Source organism: Anolis sagrei, chromosome 4, assembly GCF_037176765.1.
Source record: "Anolis sagrei isolate rAnoSag1 chromosome 4, rAnoSag1.mat, whole genome shotgun sequence".
NCBI lineage: Eukaryota > Metazoa > Chordata > Lepidosauria > Squamata > Dactyloidae > Anolis > Anolis sagrei.
Genome location: NC_090024.1, coordinates 145315229 through 145340527, shown reverse-complemented (window position 1 = coordinate 145340527; position 25299 = coordinate 145315229). Strand labels below are relative to the sequence as shown.

Genomic DNA, 25299 nt, shown 5'->3' with positions numbered 1-25299 from the left:
CAGCATTTGCATTTTTAGTCTGTAGAAGAATGTTTTCTTGGCAAAACTATGTGATGCATATTTTTCTGGATATTTCATTCCGCAGATGTGATTTATGTTTCTTTTTCAAATTCCCAGGAATTTAGTAACACAGGTGATTTATGTTTAAACTGTAGCAGGTATTACCCTACACAAAATCAGCTTTTTTGTGTAGGGCAATACCTACTAGAGTATAAACATAAATTACCTGTCTTACTAAATTCCTGGGAATACGAAAAGAAACATAAATCTCGCTACACAGCAATGATACCAACTTGCCCTGCGAAAATTCCCAGTGAGAGCTATGTGCCTTGTAATGTTACTTTCCAGATAACTTTCGTAATTAGAAATTAGAATTTTTCAGTTGTTGGAAAACCCTGGCAGGAAGAATATTGGATAATCTTTCCATTCAGAAATATTCATTCATGCACAGAAAAATTTGGGGTTTTTGCACAGAAAATGCTGTACAGTTGCCCCGTCCTCTTTATGGTTTGTTTCTATTTGGGGGATTTGATTATTTGTGGATTTGTAGATGCTGTTTCAGTAACTTGACCTCCTTGTACTGTCCCTCATCCTTGTCACTGTCTTGTTAACAGTGTCGACTTCTCGATCCCTTCTCCTCCTTTCCATTACAAAACTACATCCAGATTTTAAACCCTTTCATTCATCTCTCCTTTGGGTGGTAACGCACCCCCATGAGGGATGGAGCAAAGGGCACAGCGGGTGATGCGGGACATGGGGCAACAGCTAGTGCAGTGGTTCTCAACTTGTGGGTCCCCAGATGTTTTGGCCTACAACTCCCAGAAATCCCAGCCAGTTTACCAGTTGTTAGGATTTCTGGGAGTTGAAGACCAAAACATCTGAGGACCCTCAGGTTGAGAACCACTGCTCTAGTGGCTTGCACATTAGACCAAGGACCTCATCACATTAGGTCCAACTCCATGGGGCATCGGGAGCAATGGTTTCCCCCGATGCCCCATTAATTTGGACCTCAATGTGATGAGGTTCTTGGTCTAATGTGGAAGTCACTAGCTACCATGTTGTCCTTTGCAGCAGTCTCTACTTGTAGCTCTATAATAGTTTATTTCAGTGGTTCTCAACCTGTGGGTCCCCAGGTGTTTGGCCTACAACTCCCAGAAATCCGAGCCAGTTTACCAGCTGTTAGGATTTCTGGGAGTTGAAGGCCAAAACATCTGGGGACCCACAGGTTGAGGAGCACTGGTTTATTTGGTTGTATGAAAGACATTTTTGTTTCAAGCCTGTAATCTCTCATACCAGCTGTAAAAGCTCTTGATTTTAAGTCAGGACTCATTGTAGACCAGCACTTCTGAAGCTATCCAATGTGGGGAACTGGCATTTTTCCCTCTTATGTGCCAGGCACTTGTATTTGTGCCCACTGGGTACAATTGTTTGTTCCCTCCCCCCCCCAAAGAAACTTGCCAGGAAGCAGCAGCTGGTAGCTTAGGGATGGGCACAGAAATGGGCACAGAAATGTGTCAGCACTTTGTGTAGCACTTCTGTAGACAATGTTGAACTGAATGGACAAGGCAGTTTCCTAACTTTAAATCTCCCTTAGTTTTAACCGAAAGCAACAGAATTGATTTCAGATTTAATTTAATGAAATTTAATATAAACCTTTGATACAGATCCCCATTTCCTGCTAACTGTAACATTTGCACTTCTCTCTTCTTTTCCAAACTTCCTTTCACCTGGTAATCTTTGGCAGTGTCCCATTACTCCTTTCAACGTGTCCTGTACTCCTGGTTCCATTTGCCCTATGATGAAAGATTATATTTTCATTACTGCATTTTGCGTACAAATAACAACTCCATGCATTTTGATTTATTTTGTGTTAGACACACTGCATAAATAAATTAGTATAAAAACTGATAAAATAGATGGAACACAAGCGGCTAAATAATTTTTGACCAAAACCGGGCAACAGCAACCACATTGTCTGTAGCTTTAAACAGTTCTTCCTCTGTGCATGAGGCAGGGCATGGAGGGCAAGCATACAGATGCTGAATTGTTTGTTCTGCTCCACAGTGGCATAAGGTGGAGGATTCTTCTAGGTAGTGCCATTTAGCCAGGTTGCCTTTTGATCTGTCAACTCCGTTTCTGAGTGTGTTCAGGGTCTTCCAAGTTGCCCATTCTTGGTTTGCCCCTGGAGGAAGACCCTCATGGGGTGCCATCCAGTTGGGATTTCCTGGTTTAGCTGCCCAGAGGGATACTTTTGCTGTTGCTGATGTAACATTAAGAGGAGTGGTGGTTCTCATGAAGCTTTTCCTTGATTTGAGTCTACTGGGAGGAGGCAGATAGCCATGCAGTGGGTGGCTTTCACAGTATTCAACTTTATTTCTCTCACAGTTGGTAGCAACTTCCCGTCACACATTGGGGGGCAGTGCCAGCTAGCATTTTGATAACATGTTGTATTACCTGTGCTGCCTCTAACCTCATCTAGCGTGTATTAACATGCATTGACAGTTATTTACAGCGATATTAGGATCCAGGTTCTGAGATATGAAATAAATTGACTCTCTTTGATGGTAAATCTGCTATAATTACTGGAATAATGCATGTTAGATCATTGTAGCAAACTGTTTATAGATGCAACGATGTCCCTTTCAACACTGCCATATAAAATCTAGATTATCTGCTTTGAACTGGATTATATGGCAGTGTAGACTCATATAATCCAGTTCAAAGCAGACAATCTGGATTATATGCTTTGATAATATGGATTATATGGCAGTGTAGAAGGAGCCTTGAATATAACTCACACCCATTTCGGTAATAATTGCAAAAACTTAAATAATCTAGAATTGTATATTTATCCTCTGTGTATTGCAGATAAGAGGATGGCATCAATATTATCTTCGTTCTTTTTTTCCCTTCCCACCAGAACAACATGACAGACACCTTCCGCTTTCCGTGACAAGATCCAGAGCCAGGAGAAATCGTTTAGTTTCTCTCTGTGTGTGTTTGGGAATATTGGGTTTGCTTTGGCAGGAAACCTTTGTGAATACGGTAATTCTTCAGCTTGGCTTCCATGTTTACTGATAGTCTCTGGGGCAGCTTTTCATCTCACAGGATGCGACAGCATGATTTTGAAATGACATCTTTTTAATATGTGGATCCTGGATTTACCCAAAACAATACCATGTCACTTTTGTATTCATGTGCTGACCTCTACAATGTTGAACAATAGAGAAGAGGCTAAATGGAAGACACCCAGGCGCCCTGATGGCACCAATTTCCCCTCCAAAATATATTGTAAAGTAGACGATGAAGTGCCTCCTTTCTGATATTAGAGGGTAAACATTTGGTCACCCCTTCTTCTTAAACCACAGATTTAACTTTTAAGAGGTCATGTACCATCAGACATCTGAATTCACTTGGGGTTAAGGATACAGGACCTTCATGAATGTGGAAAAAATGGCAAATTAAAACATTGCTATTTTTTCACCTGAGAGAATATATTTCTAAGAATGACTAGGTCCTCCAGCCCAACTCTACAGTCAACTTCCACTGGAAATCGACCATTGAATGGCACTGGAGGACCTATAGATTTCTACAAAAGTATTCTCTCTAGGAATCTCTCAGACCTCTAGTGTGTCTTAAGAAAGTTGACCATAGAGCCATGTTTAGAAGACCTAAAGATTTTTAGAACGTTTGTGAATATGCAAATCCATAGAAGTGAAATCCGCAATGTGAATGACTGATGGTATTAAATAGAACAAAAATGCCTATGCGAGCAGGTAGGTATATATCACGAGCACATTAAGACTGGATCTACACTGCCATATAATTCAGATGATCAAAGTAGATAATCCAGATTATCTGATTTGAACTGGATTATTTGAGTCTACATTACCATATAATCCCATTCAAAGCAGATAATATGGATTTTATATGGCACTGTGGATGGGGCCCAACTCACCGGGACTGTGGCGCAGCTGACTGGGAGTCAGCTGCATTAACATCACTACTGACCGAAAGGTCATGAGTTCAAAGCCAGCCTGGGTCAGAGTGAGATTCCGACCATTTGTATAGTTTGCTGTCAAACTTTGCATCTGTTAAGTTGCATCTGTCAAGTAGGAAATTTAGTTACCGCTTATGCGGGGAGGCTAATCTAACTAATTTACGACACCATAAAATCTCCAGCAAGTGTGCAAAGAATGAAGAAGCACTCCATCAGTGTCCCAAATGGATGGTGAAGCGACAGCTCCCCTGGTGGCCAGAATACTCTCATGAAGCTGGAATGTTAAATAGCCTCTGTGTGTCTGTCTATATATGTTGTGTGTCTATGGCATTGAATGTTTGCTATGTATATGTACATTGTAATCCTCCCTTAGTCCCCTGTGGAGTGAGAAGGGCGGAATATAAATACTGTAAGTAAGTAAATATAAAATAAATAAATAAATAAATAAATAAATGGAATACATCAATGCGAACTGTTAATTCATATTGATTAATGACGTTTGGCCCTAAACTTCGAAAACCCTTTCCTAGAGGAGCAGTTTGAAACTACTACATGAGATGCTCATAATGGAATACCATGGCTATTAAGCCTCTATTGCTAGCAAATCAGTGTGTTTCTTCTTCTCCTCTAATAGAGAAGAAAGGCCAAAATACCTTTCTTGTCTACTCTCAAAACTTCACAGTGACGCACTTCCACTCATGCTGACAAACAATGCTGTACAGAAATGTCCATCCAAACACTTCATAAAACAAAGCTGGGGAATTTTACTCCTTCCAAATGTTTTGGATTACAACTCCCATAATTCCTTGGCACTGACCATGCTGGCTGCAGCTTCTGAGAGCTGAAGTCCAACAATATGAAGTGATATAGGGTTCTCCGCCCTCTGTAAAAATACAAACATTTGCAAAGAACAATCTCACAGGTTCACTCATTATGTGCTAACGTCACCATGTGTATTTACACATTTTAGGTCTTTTATGGACTAAATGCAGATGCATAATACGATTATTCAAAGATACTGCGTACAGAATTGGGCAGGGGACCAACAACCCTCAGGAACAAAGGGAGGCATGGGGTAAGTGGATTTTCCCAGTCCTTTTTTTGTTCACTGCGATGCCAATTTGATAAAAAGTATGTTTTTATTAGAAATAGGCTATACTGAATCCATTTTTTTATAAATAAAAATGTTGACTATGAAGTAATGGATAAGAGAGAAAACAATGAAACTAAGGAAATTCAAATCCTTAGTATTTAAATGTGGGAAAGAATGCTTATCTTAACCACTACCATCTTACTGAAACAATTCAGAGAGGTCAGAGTTTCTTTATTCAAACTCTGCTGTCCTCATAAAAAGGCATCTTGTGATAGTGCTGGAAACCAGGGCTTTCCTTACACACAGAAAACCAAAAAGGGGACAAAGGGGAGCATTTTCCTTTTCTATTCACCCCTCAGGCTCCCAGGAACTGTTTCTGGGTGCATCTGTACCAGTGGCTCCCAAACGTTTTTTGACCAGGGACTACTTTGATTTTTTTGTTGTTAGCAGGGACCACAAGGTTCAATAATAATAATAATAATAATAATAATAATAATAATAATAATAAACAGTGTTAATCTAAAAACAAACTTTAATCAAAACTTTTAACATATTTGTTAAACTTAACAGTAATATAAATTAAGAGTACTATTAACTTTAAATAATAATAACTTTATTTTTATACCCCGCCAACATCTCCTCAGGGGGACTCAGGGTGGTTTACTAGAGACAAGCCTGAAAATATAAATTACAACACACAAAAAAGTCAGGAGGCTTGTTGTCGTGCCTTTCATGGGTAGTCATCCTCTCCCCTCCCAACGTCCCCGTTGCCTCGGCACTATAAGACGGTTTTGTGAGACCAGTCACTCTTTTTGCAACAATGAGGCCATGGACCATATTTTAGTTTGTGGGGACAGATCACAAGTTGCTATCCATTGGCATATACAAAGATATACAAAGAATTACACAAAGCAACAACAGTTTGTTAATTTGTTATTGTTGTGTCCCTTCAATTGATTTCTGACTTATGGTTGCCTGAAGGCAAATACAGTGTTCCTGCACTTATTGTGGGTATTACGTTCCAGGACCTCCCACCATAGGGATACTCTATTTATTTTAATATTTATACATTATTTTAGTAGTTATACACTATTTTAGGTCTTTATAAACTTAAAATAAAGTGAAGGAAAGGAAGGAAAGGCCCTTCAAGGCTGGAGGGAGGGAGGACTGAGGAGGGAAAGCTCTTTGGAGAGTAGTGGCAGTAAAAACCCATGAAACAGCAAAAATATCACAATATATATTTTAAATTAATGTTTTTTTAAAAACTGCGAAACAGCGAGTCCACTAAAAGCGAACCCTGAAATACCGAGGGAACACTGTATATCATTAGGTTTTCTTAACAAGATTGGTTCAGATTTGCCTCCCTCTGAGTCTGGGAAAGTGTGACTTGTCCAAGATTTCTGGGCAGTTTCATTGGCTGAGCAAGGATTTGAACGTTGCTCTCCACAATCCAACCCTCAAATCACTATACCACACAGGGCCGTAGACAGGATTTTGATTCGGGGGGGGGGGGCAGAGTTTTATTGGGGGGGGGGGGCTGAAGCCCCTCAAGCCCCCACCCCAGCTACATGCTTGATACCACCCTGATCTATGATTACAGAGTAATATAGTGAGCCCCAGTGGTGCAGTGGGTTAAACTGCTGAGCTGCTGAGCTTGTTGACCAAAAGGTTGCAGGCTCGAATCCAGGGAGCGGCATAAGCTTACGCTGTCAGCCCCAGCTTCTGCCAACTTAGCAATTCGAAAACATGCAAATGTGAGTAGATCAATAGGTACCGCTATGGAGGGAAGGCAACGGCGCTCCATGCAGTCATGCAGTCCATATGACCTTGGAGGCGTCTACGGACAACGCTGGCTCTTTGGCTTAGAAATTGAGATGAGCAACAATCCCCAGAGTTGGACACGACTGGACTTAATGTTAGGAGACAACCTTTACCTTTACCTTACATTGAAAATAAGTATGGCTGTCGAAGCGGAGAGACATAATGACAACTCGCGTTCCCTAGACTTATATGATTTTTGCATTAGTATCTTGCATTCTCAGCAGAAAATAGCTGTTCTTGTAAAGCACAAAGTCCTTATTTGACCTAAGGAGCATACTTTCTTTCAGCTGTGATCAGCTAAGCATTTTCTAGGAAGAGGGAAGATGGATCTTGGTATCCAACTAAGATTGTACATTGTTTCAAAGAAGTACCTTGGAAGTTTCCCAAAGTCTTTTGCAGAGGAGTTCCAGTGACACAAAAGGTTAAAGTTTTTCAAAAAATATGCTTAACGATAACATCTGCATCAAAGCTGCATCTGGTGAAGAGGTAGGAAGCAAGCAATTCCCCTAATCGTGGACAAACAAAAGGCGCTGCCAATATCTTTTAATGATGAGAGATGCAAATATTTCCTTGATAAATGGGACCTCTCTTTCCTGGAAATTATAACCTACCTACACTAGGCTTCCTTCATTTCATTAGCTGTCTCCATTCATACAATGCGTTCCGGTTAAAGCTTCCTTGACTGCTGAAACTTGTAAAATATATATCCCTTACTATATATATTTTTCTAGTTGTATCAACCTTGGGTTTGTTTGCTTGTGCTTATACTCCATGAAATTGTAGCTGACTCTGGGTTTCCAAAACAGGTCATTTGTCTTCCTCTTCCCCTAAAGGATTGTTTTCACTGCAGAGAGGAGAAGCTAGTCAATGGAATGTCAGAAAGAAGCCCCGGCGGTGGCAACGAGGAGGAAGAAGAAGGTAAAGAGGTCGAGGAGTGAAGAAGAGCTGCCCCTTCCACCTCTTTACCTTCCTCTTCCTCGTTGCCGCCGGGGCCTCTTGCTGCGGAGGCGGTGTGGGGCCCAAGCAAGAGGCCCAGGCGGCAACAAGGAGGAGGAGGAAGAGGAAGGTAAAGAGGGCGAGTGGGCGGCTCTTCTTCCCTCCTCCCTACAGTTTTCCCTTGCTACGTAAAATTTATATATAAAAACCCACAAAACAGTGAGTCCGCGGTAAGTGAACCACGAAGTAGCGAGGGAACACTGTAGTTGGCTATTTCCTGTAGGGTCTTCAGATATGCAAGCTCAAAAATCGAATCAATCACAATCTTTGACCCTGCTCCATGGTAAAACCCTTGCTTCATTTCCTTGCCTCCCACTGTGAAAACTAATTTTCTGATGCCTTTGTTCTGGCCACTTTCAATTTTGCAGGGATTTCCGATGGAAAGTTATTACAGATTAGGCAATAGTTCTTAGCTAACCTTCCCAACTAAAAGAGATGCCTTCTCCCTGATTCTCTCTGACAGCCAAACTATATATCATCAATTGTTCTTGAGAATCATGAAGGTTGCAATGCTGAGGAAGATTTCTGGAGTGTGTGTGTTTCGTTCCTTCTCTCAAATCCTTTTACTTATGAAAGTTAACCCTCCAAAGCATATTTCCCCAGTAGGAAAATATAGTTATGTAGGTGGGGGATTTCCCACAAGAAATGGTTGAAAGAAAAGTTAAAACAGCCTCCAGGGATGTGAGCCGGATCCTTGTCCCGCAGATCTGATTAAAATAATAATAATAATAATAATAATAATAATAATAATAATAGAACTTTATTTATACCCTGTCACTATCTCTCGGCTTACAAAGCACTCAAAGGTGCAAACACACAATATGCAAAAAGTGCAAAGACAACAACACAAAGAAACAACAACCAGCATAAACATCACAAAACCCCCTGCAGAATACAAAACAAAATGAAATCAATATCATTCTCATAAAGTGTACAGTGAAAAATCTATAGAGATAGAATAAACAGATGGTTGTCCAGGTTTGCATTTGTCTATTCTGGTAATTTCTTACACAATTCAAATCGATTATATAGTTGTAAAAATGAGAATTATTATTTTGCTTTGTTTCTCTCCTATTTCTTTTCTGTTCCTTTTGTTTTTCTTGTTGTTTTGCCTTACAACTAGAGTCAGTTGTCCACATTCACTGGACTTAGGGGCATCGGATCCTCATGAAAGTGCAAGAGGGGAAATACATTTGTATTCTTTACCTGAAAGAGTATATCTCTATGAATTTCTAGGGTCCCTTCTATAAATGCCCAAATTCCAAGAAGAACTGGGATTTTATATCCCAGTTCCTTTCAGGATTGAGGCCACAAAGCTAGCCCAAACCCCTTGCTTTTGAAGAAAGATCCAAACTTCCCGGCACATCATTTTAACTTGTCAGAAACTTTCTTTGGAGGGCTGGGAAGGGAGGGTGAGGGTGCCATCTTTAGAACTGGGATGGCAATGGGGATTGACCTCCAGGATCATAGAACATGGACCCAGAAGTCAATCCCCACAGGTCCTGCACCTTAACAGACCTGGACCTTTCAGAAAGGATCTGTTGAGGTGTTTTATTAATCCAGTTTACTCTGTTTTATTAATCCAGTTTACTCTGGATTCTGGGTTAACCTTAGGCATTGTTTGTATGCCTCAGCTTAATACATGATGGGTCACGGGTTTTGAGCCTGTGTAGAAGGGCCCTAGGTCTTCCAGCATGGTTCTATGGTCAATTTTCACCAGAAGTATTGTTTGTTTGTTTATTTATTTATTTATTTACGACATTTATATGCCACCCTTCTCACCTCAAAGGGGACTCAGAGCGGCTTACAAGATATATATTACATACAATATATTATCTTATTAGCATAGTACAATATCAGCATTAAACATTGCTATATTGCACCATACCACTATATCGTAATATTATTAGTAATATTAAATGTAATATAAATATATAATTATAATATATTGTTATTGTTATTATTATATTGCATTACATTATAATATTATAAATATTATATGTATATACAATATATTATATTATATTATATTATATTATATTATATTATATTATATTATATTATTAGAATAGCACAGGAGACAAGGTGGAACTGTCCCCTGGCCCCCTCTCTCTCCACTCTGGTCCAGAGTGACGGTGCTGGGGAGAAGGGTCTCCAGCTGATGTCATATCCAGGCGACAAGATGGAAGTGTCCTCTGGCCTCCCCTCTCTTCACTCTGGCCCAGAGTGACAGGTGGTGTTGTGGGGAGGGGTCTCCAGCTGATGGCATATCCAGGAGACTATATAATCACATTTGAATGTCTAGATATTTCTAGAATGCTCTTCTAGGTCCTCCAACATTACTAGAGGAAGTTGACCATATAATCATACTGAAAGACCTAGGACCTCATTCCATAAGTTGGGGGAAAACAGAGGGAATTGTTTTACTTTGTTCCCTACAGTTGAGGTTGAGGTCCGTCTCTTCAACTGTAGGGAACATCCTTTCCCTGTCTCTCTTCATCTTTTGTTGCTTGGAGTCAGGTAGCACCCGGCACCTGAAAAATACATTCTGGGCTTGGTTTTCATGCACTGCAGAAATAGTCCCAGGAAGTCCTACCACAAATGCCCTTATATCATGTATGGCCTCTGTGGGACTCCATTTCTGAAGCACATGGAACCCAGACTGCGTGGGATAATTAGAGAGAACATTTAAAATTAAAACTCAATAATCAAATGTTCAAAAGTTAAAACTACAAATGTAGAAGGGCTGTTGCATTGCTATTCTTGTTTCAGAATGATGGTTGGGATCCTAAATAAATGAATTTAAAACAACTGATTGAAGCAATGCATCTTTCTCCAGATATTCTGCAGAGAATGGGCTGATGGCTCCTTGAAAACTGAGGAACTGGTTCTTATGGGGGATGGCACGGGGAACTGGAATTGTCCCAAACTGGTGTAATTTCCCCTTCCATAAGAGCATCTTATTCAGAAAGTGAGTCTTGTTTTTAAAAGATAGACTCTTCTTTTTAAAGGGTGGAGGTAATCCACAGGATTTTCTTCTGACTTTGATTTCAAGTACCCCACTCCAGTGTCTATGATAACTAGGCTGCATGATTTCCCTTTGCCCAAAATTTCCCATGAATCATGCAGTGTGATTGCCCAATAAAAAATATCTGAAAAAAACTTCAATCTCAACATGGTGAACCTGCTATGCCTGTAGAACAGTGCCATCTAGCTTCATTCCCTTTGTTTATTTCAACCCAGCCAACTCTTTGAATGCCACAGAATGGCTCCACTGAGTATACTTTGACCACATCAATCGGTTTGGCTTTCCAGTACATGAAAGAAGTTCCTGTTATTTCCATGGCCCAAGAATACCCAAAGTGCTAGAAATTGATGGGATGAAGGATATCACCATTAGAGAATGTAAAGCCCTATGAAACAAGGCTGCTTTGTTGGATCAGTCCAGGAAGAGATCTTTCAATAGTTCAGCAATATGTATTGGAAATTCCATAATCTATTGGAAATAACCGCATCATAACCTTATTGAAAAGGTAAAAATGATGTCACATCCATTTGAAAAATGTGAATCACCATGGACATAGAGACCACTTTTTGAAAACCACTAGACAAAAAAAGCATGGCCTTGTTAGAAGTCAACGCTTTGAACAAGTGATATTCATAAGCATTCATGTAATGGCACACTGGTAACTCAGCTGTTAAACTGAAGAACCATGTCTTTAAACTGCCAAGGATAAAGACATGCCACTATCAAAATATATTAGATTAGCAGAGGATGGTTGTTTCTTTGAAGTAGAATTGCAGTTGTAATTGCCCAAAATATGTACATTCTCTTAAAACCTCTTAGTTAAAATATGTACTCAAGAGACAAAACAAAGGCTTCTTTAAAAATAATATCTCAGGTTTACTAACAAACTTCTTGTGTATATTCAGCGTACTAGTCCATAGTCCAATGCCTTTAAGAATATAGATATAGTTCAAACTGTATAACTGTACTCATTGAAGTCTGAAAGGAGACATATTGCAACCCACCTCCATTGAGGTCTAAAAGCCTACTATAAAACAAAAATGGAGTCCTGTGTCTGAAGCTCCTCCCACACCAAAGAGGTACAGTCAAACTGGCAAACCAAAATGTACGTACAATATAGGTTAACAGTTATACACATTTACAAATGGTTAGGGGAGGCTTGGAAAGTTGCTATTTCCAACCATATGAGCCTGAGTGGTGTGGTGTGAGCAATGACTACAGCTCCACGATTGGATCCCAACTTGGCCATGGAAAACCACTGGTTGACCTTGGGTAAGTCACACTCTCTCAATCTCAGAGGAAGACAACGACCCTCTGCCAAGAAAACCCTTTGGATTGCTATATGTCTTGAATGCACACAACAACAATAACAATCAGGAACCCTGGAACTAGAAATACCAAGGAGGTGATGGTCATCCCCCGTTGACTTCAGAACAAGGGTCCACCCATTGAGCCACCAGGGCTACTAGTCTATTATTTGGGCAATTATGTTATTTGCCTTTGACTTCATGCTGCATTTGGAAGATGTAGGAGAACCTCAAAGTGTAGAATAAATCAAGATATGAGACCCTATGCTTCACTGGTGCTTGAGGGGAATATGTCAGCTTTGGAAATATTCTCACTAATGTTCAAGATAACATGGACTTAGAGGTGATACGTCTCCATCTTTTGCAATAAGTAACTATTGAGTAGATATACACCTAATGCTTTTATGTTGTACTAGCCATCCCCAGCCACGCGTTGCTGTGGCCCAGTCTGTGTATATGTGTTTAGTCTGTGTATATATGTGTAGATTATGTGTGTGTATATATTTGTGTATATGTGTGTGTGTATATGTGTGTGTGTGGTTTTATGCAAGCATTGTAATATTTAGGGGGTTTTTTTTGGCTTTTTAAGTCCCTTCCACTGTGTTTTTCAATGTTTTTGTGAGAGATGGTCACTCGTTGCCCTGATAGCTGCATTGTGTCCAAATTTGGTGTTAATTCATCAAGTGATTTTTGAGTTATGTTAATCCCACAAACGAACATTATTTATTACTAGCTGTTCCCAACACGCGTTGCTGTGGTCAACCTTCCCTCCCTCCCTCTTTCTCTCATTCTTTCTCTCCCTCCTTGCTTCCCTTTTTTCCTTTCCTTCTCTCCTTCCTTCCTTCCTTCCTTTCTTTCTTCTCTTCCACTTCCCTTCTTTCCCTTTTCTTTCTATTCCTCTTTTTCCTCTTTCTTCCTTCTTTACCTATTATTGGACTACAACTCCCAGCAGTCCTCCTGATCCATCTACCTACCTATCTACCTACCTATTTCTATCTAATCCATCTATCTATCTATCTGGAGGATTGCTGGGAGTTGCAGTCAAGGAATAGGAAATTGGAAATATGCAGGGATTGGGATGCTCTCAAAGAAATCCACGGAGAAGAAAGCTTGGATCTTGGAAGCAGTGCATTTGAATCATCCTCCTCTCCTAAAGGGCTTGGTCTAGGGGATGATGGGAGCTGTAGTCCGGAAGAGAGCATGGATATGCTATTGTGTGTTTTGTTTGCCAGGGAGTGTCATTTTTGCGCCTGCACTGTACAGTCTTTTTGCTTTTTTGGCTTTTTAAGTCCCTTTTGCTGTGTTTTCCAGTGTTTTTATGATTGATGGTCACTCATTGGCCTGTTATGTGTATTGTGTCCAAATTTGGTGTCAATTCATCCAGAGGTTTTTGAGTTATGTTAATCCCACAAACTAACATTACATTTATATAGATGTTGTATAGTAGAGAGAAAATAATCTTGAGATTCTTTCATCCTAGAAATTATGTGAGGCAACTCTTTCTAAGAGACATATACAATTAATTATATCTGTGGATACATATAGCTACACATAAAGATAAAATATTGATTGTTTTTCAGATATTTTACATGCGTGGGTGAATTAACTAATCAGTATACAAAGTTTGATGAATGTATAGGCCAACATGTTAAACGGATTAATACAAAAGCAATAGATCTGAATTGACATTTGGTGCTATTACAAACGTTCTAATTGTAATCTTATCTATACAAGAGGTAAAATTAATCTAGTTAAGGTTACCATTAATTTGTGTTGAATGTTTATGCATGAATTGAGCCTTAATGTTCAAAAGGGTGGTTATACATTTGGCTCTTGTCATAGTAAAAGACACCCCAAGGTTCAAATGATGCCAGTTTGAAAGCTGTGCGTTGGATAAATCTGGAAATGCTTATTTTAAGCAGCTACCAGGACAGTACTGTGGCTTTGTCACAGCTTCTGAATAGATGCTACGCCTTCTGTTTTTTTTATTTCCAGCTTTGACATTTACTATTGTAAATGTTCAAACTTCTTTGTTTTCAAAGTTTTCACAGAAGGTAAAAAAAAGTTTGTGAAGTAAAATAGAACATGGCATTGTGCATACCCAAATTAAAAAGGAGACAAAACGTTCCCTTAATCCAGTGGTTCTCAATGTTCCTAATGCCGTGACTGCTTAATAAGTTTGTTATATTGTGGTGACCCCCAACCATAAATTTATTTTTGTTGCTACTTCATAACTGTAATTTTGCTATTGTTATGAATTGCAATGTAAATATGTGATATACGGGATGTTTTTTTCATTTACTGGACCAAATTTGGCACAAATACTTGATACACCAAAATTTGAATACTGGTGAGGTTGTGGGGGGATTGATTGATCATTTGGGACTTGTAGTTGATGGGATTTATAGTTCACCTACAATCAAAGAGCATTCTGAACTCCACCAATGACGAAATTGAACCAGACTTCCCACACAGAACCCCCATGACCAACAGAAAATACTGTGTTTTCGGATGGTCTTTGGCGACCCCTCTGACACCCCCTCGCAACCCCCCCCCCCGAGGTTCCGACCCCCAGCTTGAGGAACATTGCTGTAATCAGTTCTATACAGCCTGCTTTACATTTAAAACAGACAAATATAAATAGCAGTACAATGTAGTATAAAAATCAGACCAATGAAAAGCATCTCCCTGTATTAAATGGTTTTCTTTTCGGTGGTGAAAGGCGGCTCTTGTGTTTCTGGGGTGGGGAAACCATGTTGAGTTTTAATTTGAACTTTCAAGGACCTACCCAAACATGAGCACCATCACCCAGAGTCAAACACAACTTAAGATCAAGGGGAAACCTTTGCCTTTAGCTACATCCCTGATGTGCAACTCTTCCAATGAATTGCGACAATGTGTATAAGGGCATCTCGTTAAATTTCTATTGAATAATGTGACCCATAGCTAAAACTCTGCTTTCTTTAGGAGGATAGGGTTGTTGTGCATTATCTCAATTCACCTTTGCATGCTCATAAGTCCGTACATAATTACATCAGCTTTGAGTCTCCTTTGTGAAGAGAAAAAGTAGGATATTATTATTAATAATAAGAAATACATAAGTGCCTAACAGCTTGCCAGGCGTTGTGCTTTAGCTGCACTTGGGCTGCGGGCTTCCTTGGATCCTACTTTGGGAGAAAGGTGGGATAGAAATAAAATCAAATACTGTCACCAAAAGGAGCCATTTGTCACCAAAATGAGCCATTTGTAATACAAATGGCTCCTTTTGTGAGGATGGCTTGAAAACAGATTGATTGTGCCAGGAAGGATAGCACTGGGCAATACACATTTAGGTGCCTCAAATGTTCACCCTCTTTCTGGGTATATTTGACCTGCTGATTCCAAAAAAATGACACAATTTTTGCCCTGTCAGCTCAAGTTTTTCAGATTCAGAACATATGCCATCTACCAGTAACCATCTACTCGCCCATAAAAATCCACGATAAACATATCTAAGAAACTAGAGTTGATACCATCTATCCAATGCAATTTTCTGAATAAGTGCCCCAAATAACACCAGCAACAGACCTAAAAGCCAAGACACCAAGAAAATATATTTGTATGGCTGTGCGATGTAATATAAATAAAAGAGGCATTTTTTTTAGTTATTCAGAGCTTCAGAAAGTTACTTTTTTGAAAATGACTTCCAGACTCTGGACCACCATCACAAGTGGCCATGATAGTTGGAGTATTCTGGAAGTCATGATCTAAAAAGGAATGTTTTTATTAGAATATGATATTTGGCAGTATTTTAGGATCTATAATGATGCTGCCAATAAAGCAGAATCTCAGAAGCTATAGTTTCTCCCTTCATGGCTGTGTTCAAAGCTGACCTTGTCCAAATTCTTCCTTCTAACCAACTGCTAGAGTTACAGAAGCACAGGCTTATATATAATGCAGCAATCCCGCTTTTAGATCTTCTTTTGCAGTACAAACAATGGAATGCTTATGACAAAACTGTTTTGTGCCAACTGACAGCATGCCCCCTATTGAAGCTTAATTTGGCAGCCTACCCACTGTCAACTGTCACCAGCCTCTGCGTTATGGGGGAGAGCAATGTTCAAGCAGGCTGGAAAATGCCAGATGAGAAAAGATGAAGCGTATTTCCTTATTGCAAATTCTGTACCTGCAAAAAGTCATTCTGACCACAGAGGATTTATACACTGAATCATATGATGGAAGATGCCAGATAGTCGTTCCATCTAAGCCCTTTGCTCTATGTATTGTTAACGTCTTCAATTTTAACCTGCATAATGGGGACCAGAGTGGGCCAACTTTTCTGTATTGCCAAGTGTATTTGCCACAGTGTTATTTTTTTACAGAAGTGGTTAAAGAGAATGATTCCATTCTCATCCCCATTAAGGTTGTTTCTCGTGGGTTGAATTGCTGGGACTTTTGTTAAGTTTCTTTCCTTCTACTTTGTGCTCCGGTTTCTTTCTTCTTCTTCTGAGTTTAGCTACAATTGGCTTCTCATAGGATAAGGATGGAACTTCCTGTACTCTTGCGGATGTTGAATGTATAGCACAGGGGTCCTCAAACTAAGGCCCGGGGCCCGGATACGGCCCTCAAAGGTCATTTATCTGGTCCTCGCTCAGGATCAACCTACGTCTGAAATGACTTGAAAGCACACAACAACATCAACATTTGCATTATAAATAAGATGTGTGCATGGGAATTCATTCAATTTTTTTTCAAATTATAATCCGGCCCTCCAACACTTTGAGGGACTGTGACATGACCCTCTGTTTAAAAAGTTTGAGGACCCCTGGTATAGCACTTTGAGCTGGCTAATCTTTGAATTGGAAAGGATAAAACTGCAGGAACTGGTTTATGGATTGACCCATTTGAGAACCTTCCATGAGAACTTGTAGTTCAGACAGCTGATGAGGATTATGAGGGTTTTGGGGGTGCAGGGCCTGATGCTTATGTAGGGCCTGATGCTTCTGGAGGTACTCAGAGAGAGGGGATGTTGGAACAGGATGGTGATTCCCCAGTTGGGAGAACGGAGGGGGGGGGGGTTGGAATTAGATATTGCTCCTCTGTGTGAAAATGAAGCTGATAGGCAGAGAAGGGAGGAGGACATGAGTTCACCTGATGAAGGGGGGTTAGACAGGGAATCAAGGCTGCTTCTGCAGGGGAAGGAATCCAGGTACAAGCAGAGCCATGGGTAAGAGAGGCAGAGATAGGCTTCTCAAGGTCAACGGAATGCCTTCATGCATTGCTGTCCTTAATTAGGGAAAAGAAGCTGTTACGTTTCAGATCAAGCAACTTCGCCAATGGAATGAGAAGCTCCTGCTTTGTTCCTGGTTATGTTTTAGCTTCAGGCCAAGTTTCCTAGTCAAGTTTTACTACCAGTATAAACGTTTTCCCATGGATTCAAGCTCTTGTTCCGTTCCTTGTTTTTGGATTAATGTTCAAGTTTAACCTTTGTATTTGAAAATTTATCTTTTGCTTTTGGGGACTTATTCTTTCTTCATATATTTGGATTTTTACTCTTTTACTGTGTATTTTATCAATAAGTTGTTTATTACTACGTTTGGCTTCCTGGTGAGTGCTTAGAGCAAGGAGAACTCCTGCTGAGGTGCAACACTTGGGTTTTGGAGATCTAACGGTAATCAACTTTGCTTCTAAGTTTGCTTCTTTACTGAACATAGCAGGGAGGCATATCTGACCACCTGTCTATCCCTCCCTCATTAGATCAGCCCCCTCCCTCCTTTTTGTAAGAAAGTGAAAATGTGGCTTTTTGATCAAGCCTTTGGAAATCTGGTGTAATAGATAAATACAGAATTATGTGCAACTGAATATTGGAAGGGCACAGACTATGACTTTGGATAACAAGGCTAACAGTGAAGTTATTGTTTTATAGGTTTTTAAAAATGTCTTTATGTATTTTATAATTCTGTTTTTTAAATGCTGTTTTTAGCTGCACATTGTTGAAAGCATGGAATGGTTGCCCAGCTGTAAACCTGCCATGAGTCGCCTCCGGATTGAAGAAAGGCGGGGTAGAAATGTCGCAAATAAATAAATAATAAATTACACACGCTCTGAAAATGAAATTGGGTTTAGGATGGTTTCCTAAAGGAAACCACGTGCTGATGAAAATATAGCAATACAGTACTTCCAACTATCATCTAAAATTACTTTATGAGTCAGATCTGGCCTTTCAGTTGCTAGTCAGAAATCTAGTGATGCAAGTGTACAGGAGAAGAGCAGGAATTACACCTATGGCATCAAAACATTGGTCATTTCCAAAAGACTCAAAAACTTGGTATTGAAGCAAAACCCACATGCAAGTCCTTTCGATGGACACAACAATTTCATTAAGGCATGAGTCTTGTCTAACTTGATTTCCAAAATCAATAGATGGATAATACCTTTATTATGGATTAATTCCACAATAATCTACAAATGTTTGAGTTCTACATACAAAATTCTTCATCAGGCTAGATTTCTTTGAAAATGTGGGAAAATAGGCAAGGAAGTCCAAAAATCTGGCTAGATTAGTCATGGGGACTGACGATTGTGCCATCACTGCTCAAGCAGGGAGCTTTGAAATGGTTGAATGGAAGCTCTCTGAAACTTTAGGTGCTCTTACTGTCTATTTCAGGGAAAACCAGCTGATTCCTAATCCATCTAAAATGCAGACTTTTCGCCTTAAGAACAGATAAGCATATCTAGCTCTGCAGATTACCTGTGAAGGAATCCCACTGGAGCATTGCAGCACAACAAAATACCTGGGAGTTACTCTGAACCGTGCTCTGACTAATAAGAAGCATTGCTTGAATATTAAGAAAAAGTGGGTACTGGAAATAATATCATACAAAAGCTGACTGACACAACCTGGGGATCACAACCAGACGCAATGAAGACATCTGCCCTTGTGTTTTGCTACTCTACTGCTGAATATGCATGCTCAGTGTGGAATACATTACATCACGTTAAAACAGTGGATGTGGCTCCTAATGAGACATGCCACATTATCGCAGGATGTCTACGCCCAACACTGCTGAAGAAATTATATTGTTGAGCTGATATTGCACCGTTGGGAAGTAACAGCCTGTAATGAAAGGGTCAAGCCATTGACATCTCTGGTCCATCCTCTGTTCGGATATCTGCCAGCAAGCCAACACCTTAAATCAAGAAATAGCATCCTAAGGTCTACAGAGATACTTGCAGGAACACCTCAGCAAGTGAGAATCCAAAAGTGGCAGGTTAAAGCCCGGAACTGACACCAGATGAGAAACTCCTGCCTGGGCACATAGAAGAGTGGGCAACCTGGAAGGTGCTGAACACACCACGTTCTGGCACCACGAGGTGCAGAACTTACTTTAAGAAATGAGGCTACAAAGTGGAGTCCACAACATGTGAATGTGGAGAAGAGCAAACCACAGACCACTTATTACAATAAGCCCTGCCACATTCACAATGGAGGACCTTCTTATAGCCACACCACAGGCACTCAAAGTGGCCAGCTTTTGGTCAAAGGAAATTTAGTATAATGCCAAGTTTTTAACATTGTTTGTGTTTTTTTTAATGCATTATAACACTATTCTCAATTCGCTTCTAACATGAGAAATAAATAAACCATGGGAACTGCATCAGAATGATATCTCAATATGAATAAGATATGGAACTGAGCTGCTAGTAGCAATGAAACAATTCATTGCAATTAATTTGAGATTCATTGCAATTAATTTGAGACTCACCTTTCAGGCAGCTCAAAAGTATCCATGTTTAGTAAGTAGGAAGTCTCAGAAAATTCAGAAGAGTTTATTTCCAAGTATGTAGGGAATTACAGTTTTAGGATGACAAACTTTAGCTGGACTGGAACTATCATTAGCAAGCTGTTTTATCATGCACCAATAATTGAAACTTTGCCCCTCCTTTAAAAGAAACACGTAAAACCTGTTTAGCAATCTACATTTTTACACCAGAAAGCAAGAAAACATACTAGAGAAATGTAATAAATAGAACAAAGAGGTAATAGGCAGGGAAAAGCAACTTTGCCTCCATTTATGTAAACAGTCTATACTGTTTTTCTAGAAAAACCTAGAATAAAAAGGCTTGTAAAAATTGAAGATAGCATTTATATTAAAAGTTTTTTTTACTAAAGACTTAGAGAAAAACACGTTGTGCACTTTTAAAATATTTTTAAAATATTTCTTTAAAAAACAGTTTTAGAAAGGGTCAGAAGACTGTATTAATTAAGTCAAAAGGGAGGAAGATGTAGATCCAAGAGAGTTCATACCAGACTGATGCTAGTTTTATTCCTGGCGGCTATTACGGTATATGTACTGTATTAATATATTATATTATAGAGAGAGTGGGCCCTAGGTACCCACTGTGTTTGAATTTGGGACCTTCCCACAGATACCAAAACCTATAGTAAGTTCCATTTTATACAATGGTGTATGTAGTAAAATCCAAGATTTCTTTTATTACATTTTCTTTTTGGGGGGAAGATTTTCAAGTCATGGAAGACTAAATCTGCGTATTCAGTACAGACTAGATGAATACAGAAGGCTAATGGTACTGCTTTACCATATAATTAGGGAAGCATAGTCAAGTGCCTGTTCTTCTATATCCAAAAACAGCATCATTGACACGTAAGAAGTCACTAACTTTGGCAGAAGTACAAAAAAGGTGTGTGTGTGTGTGGAGTGGAATTAAAGGGAGAATTGTGTATGCTTAGTTGTTATGGAATTAGAAACTTGTTCAGAATAGAAAACCACAAGGGAAGTAACTAGAATGGATTGTCCTGGAAAGGAGTATGGCTGACTGGGTCCTTGAATTGGAGCATCCCAACTACAACATTTGACTGCAGGCCCTATATGTTTTGAATAAAACAAAATATACATGACAACAAAACACAGAACACAGGCAGTATTGGAGCTGAGGAATATAGAAGTACTGTCTAACCCAGTGGTTCCCAACTCTTTTGACTCACCAACTCCTTTTTAGAATCAATATCTGTGGTAGAGCCCCTGAAGTCTACCTTATGTCTTACACATTAATGGTGTTTAGGGGTAGTGTTACGGAGTGAGGAGAAGGTGATAGATAGTAAGGGAATATAAATTTAAAAGATATCTACATTGGCTCCAAAATGACTGCACTGGAATTAATCTGACTTCTGAAAGAAAGGTATTCCATAACTGAAGTACCAATAACTGTTGGACAGAAAACGGAAAGCAACACCAGAATGTGACCTCACAACACCAGGTCGTAACCTCACAACCTCTGAGGATGGCTGCCATAGATGCAGGCGAAACGTCAGGAGAGAATGCTTCTAGAACATGGCCATACAGCCCGAAAAACCTACAACAATCTGATATCTAAACAATTGTGCAATGTCCACATAACTATACATAAAATTCTCAAAAATCCAACAAATCAATGCATTTGCATTACAACAGAACTAGAATGTTCTGTAGAGCAACAGTAGGCCTGAATTGAGACATAACATAAAATAAGACGTGTGTCTTATTCTTTAATTTCATTCACTTTTTATTTATTTTCCTGGAGTGGCCATTGAGCCCCTGGGAGCCTTTAGGGCTCTGTGGAGCACAAGTTGGAAACCAATGGTGCAACCTGTATCTTATGATGGAAATATGATAGAAAGACATTCTCTTCTAAATACATTAGATGGCATTTGTCCCTCACTGTTGCCTCTATCTTTCCGCCCTTTCTCCCCCTTTTCCATTCTTCTGTATCCTGTTGAAATTTAGATTGTAAACACTCTGTGGCCAAGAATATATCCTTTTGTTTACATTACTGAGTTGTCCAAGGTGATCCAGTTAGATGCTTGATGGAGCAGCTTCCTGTCCAAAGAACTGAACTATCAGCCAGACCACAGTGGCTGTAATGCAAACATTCTTCTTTATGCTCTTCCCTTAGTTTCTCATCAATATCCTGCCATAAGTTAGCTTACTGTTGGCATCAGTGGGTTGAATAAAATTCGCAGTACATAACATAAACCAAGGAAAAAGATGCCGCTTGAAGTCGTATTATCCACAATTTTTCACTGTGAAACTATAATTTAGGAGTGCACAAAAAGTTACGAAGAATTGCCCCATCTGGCTCCAGCAACAGTTTGTCAAGGCAGAAGGTCTTTATCTCACCCACCCACAAAATATTGCTTGCCACTTCAGATAATTTTAACCAAGTTGCCTGGAACTAAACTTTAAACTTCATCCATAGCAAGTACATGCTCTGTGGCTAAGCTAAGGCACTGCCTCTGTTAGAAATGGTTCTCTGCGGCCATTTTGTGAGACAGGGACCTTTTGCCAGCAAAAAACAATGAAGACATTGACAGAAAATTCGAGGTATATAAGGTGCTTTCAACAGTGTGACTGCACCAAGCCACTGTACGAATCCACAGAGTATGAAAGAGCCTGGATGCAAATATATACAACCCCCTGGTCCCCGCTGACAAGTGTCTCTACAGCAGAATTAAAAAGCTTTCCTTGAGGGAGAGTCTCCAGTTCAGTGAGTCAAATTCAGCAGACAAATGCCTCTCAGCACCTTTTCAATGAGAGTTTGTCCTTGAGCAGGTCATTGAAATACTAAGCTTCCCATGCTGTCTACCTTGGTACTCAATTGCGATGGCTCCTGTGGTGGAAGAGAGACTGTGGGAAGAGCCGTTGTGGCTGCTGCGGTGGCCGTCACTACAGCCGCCGCATCCCCTCCAGGTAGGAGCACTAAGCGCAAGCAACGCCGGAACTCCTCATTCTTCCATGTGTAAAGCACAGGGTTAAAGGCAGAGAGGGAACAGAAGAGCTGCCAGCTGGCTAACTGCAGCCCTCGTGGCACGGCCTGGAGGAAGAAGCCCAGCAGGCTGACCCACACCAGGGGCTGCGTGGCCAGGAGAAAGGCGAGGCAGAGAAGTAGGACAGAAATGCTGCTCAGCCGACGCTGTGCCCGGCGTGGAGCTTGTGGGCCAGCTGGGAAGGGCAACTGTTGTAGTAGGTGGAAGTTGAGGACACTGACCCGCTTGACACTGCCCCGCACCCTCCTCACGATCCCCATGTAGCAGTGCAGGAGGAGGATGGTCTGACTGAGAACAGCTAGGGCTACCAGCAGGCCTGTGTAGCTAGAACTCTTGCTACGGGTAGCATTTCCATACCCCTTCTGGTCAAGCTGCCAAGCCTGCAGCCCTGGCTGCACCAAGGCAAGGAGAAGAGCAACCCCCCAGGTCAAGCTGATCATCCAAGCTGTGTGCTTCCGCTGGTACAGAGCCTGGTAGGTGACTGGCGGCTTGGTGATGAGGACATACCGGTTGAGGGCCACCAAGAGGTGGGAAAGCAATGAGACAATGAGTCCAAGGCCTACCAGCCCAACCCGAAGCAGGCGGTAGCCCTCAGAGTGAATTGTAGGAGAAGCAGGAGGTAGAAGTCCCTGTACAGCTTCCTGGGGCATCCAAAGGCCACAAACACTAAGGTCAGCAATGCAGCCATTTACAATGAAAGCATTGCTAGTGGTGCGCAGCTTTCGGAAGGTGAAAACCAGATATATCACCATGATGTTTGATAAAGTTCCAGAGACAGCCAGTAACAAATAAACGAGAGACAACGAAATCCTGGTTCCTAGAGTGTCTTCTTCGCAAAGCAGCAGTTGTAAAGATCTGGAACTCGAAGTGGAGGAAGTGTTGGGCATCCTGGTGCATACAAATCAGGCAGTGTTCCAGGCAGTCTTCATTCCTGCTTGATTTTGGAAGTGGCTAAGAAGCTGAGCCAAGAAGAAATCAAGATACATCTGGCAGTTGGTGACACACAACAAAAGAACAACACAGGCAGATGATTGAAATGATCCTGAGCATTCAAAATGTCTAAAAGAGTGCAGGCGAATCTATCCCAAACAAGCAGAGAAACTCGATGCTATGGAAACCAACATTTTTTTCAGAGCATGTTCGATCCAGAATCAGTTGCAGGTAGAAGAAAGGATATAATAGGAATTCTTCAGGAAGTCAAGTGAGGCTAGGCATGTTATGATCCAACAAGACCCGAAGAGATAAGGCAAAAGCAGTCAAGCAGATGAGAAGATCCGGAGCACACAGAAATCCAACTATATACCTCCACTGTTGCAACTATGAAGTTAGTGCAATGGCCAGGAGAATGTAAGGCATAAAGGAGTGCCTTCTTGAGAAAAGCTGGCAAAAAGAGGAAAAGACATTATTAGGAGTCCCAGCACATCCTTCAATGAGTAGCCTCAAGAGCTTTAGTGGTTCACCTGAAGACCTAGGAGCTTCGTCTTGTGCTCTACAGGATGCACACTGGAAAGATCAGCATGGGAAAATTTGGTGCTTCTGATCTGAATGAATTATTCAGTAGATTTCAGGCTTGCGGGAGCAAAAGGATGGGGAGGGAGGGATGCAGCTTACTCTGAAAAGGCAGCAATTACAGAGACTGATATTTCTCCCTTTCCCCCACCCCTCCACCCACCGGAGTTCTCAAATCACCTTTTTTTTGACACCGTACCTTTCATTCGCTTCTCCTCCAACCACTGAAACACAGCCCCAGTGGCAGAGAAACTCCTCTGCTCACACTTCATTGTCTCCGGTGCCTTCTGGTCTGTTATTATGAGGAAGGATTTCACGCCTCTTATGGTTTATAAAGAAAAAAAATTATGTATCTAATTTTAGAGATTTTTTAGTTGCGATATGTAAAAGCATGGTTGCTTAACACATGCGTGCTGCTCCTTGGCAACGGGCTCTTTTATCCCATAGCTGAGCTGAATCTCTCCTGTGTTTACATGTGTGTCTGCAAGAAGGATCCCCCAACTTTCCAGCTCCCACCAGTAAAATTATCTTGTTAGCCACGCCGGGCTTTGTATTTGGCAAGGTGCCGATATAACAAATGCATACTCTTCTTAGGGTAAACACACACACACACATTTGGATACTCTTTACATTTAAAGGACTACATTCATTCATTTAGAAAATGCTTTATGATAAAAATGCCAAAGTGGAATGCAAAGGATAAATGCCCAATTGGATAAAATGTAGATAGTGTTATCTGTG

At 40.5% G+C, this 25299-nt stretch overlaps 2 protein-coding genes across 2 annotated transcripts in view; both read right to left on the bottom strand.

Moving 5' to 3' along the window:
• Positions 1-1708: 1708 nt before the first annotated feature.
• Positions 1709-25299, bottom strand: part of CDC14A (cell division cycle 14A) — a 119838-nt gene continuing 96247 nt past the window's right edge. Inside the window, exon 15 of the mRNA XM_067467765.1 lies at positions 1709-1793. Within this exon, the coding sequence (XP_067323866.1) occupies positions 1724-1793 (70 nt within the window). The 3' untranslated portion in view covers positions 1709-1723. The remainder of the gene's footprint in view (positions 1794-25299) is intronic.
• Positions 20966-25087, bottom strand: GPR88 (G protein-coupled receptor 88). Its single transcript, XM_060774009.2, has one exon. The coding sequence runs from the start codon at positions 23934-23936 to the stop codon at positions 22836-22838; it is 1101 nt and encodes a 366-aa protein (XP_060629992.1). The 5' UTR covers positions 23937-25087; the 3' UTR covers positions 20966-22835.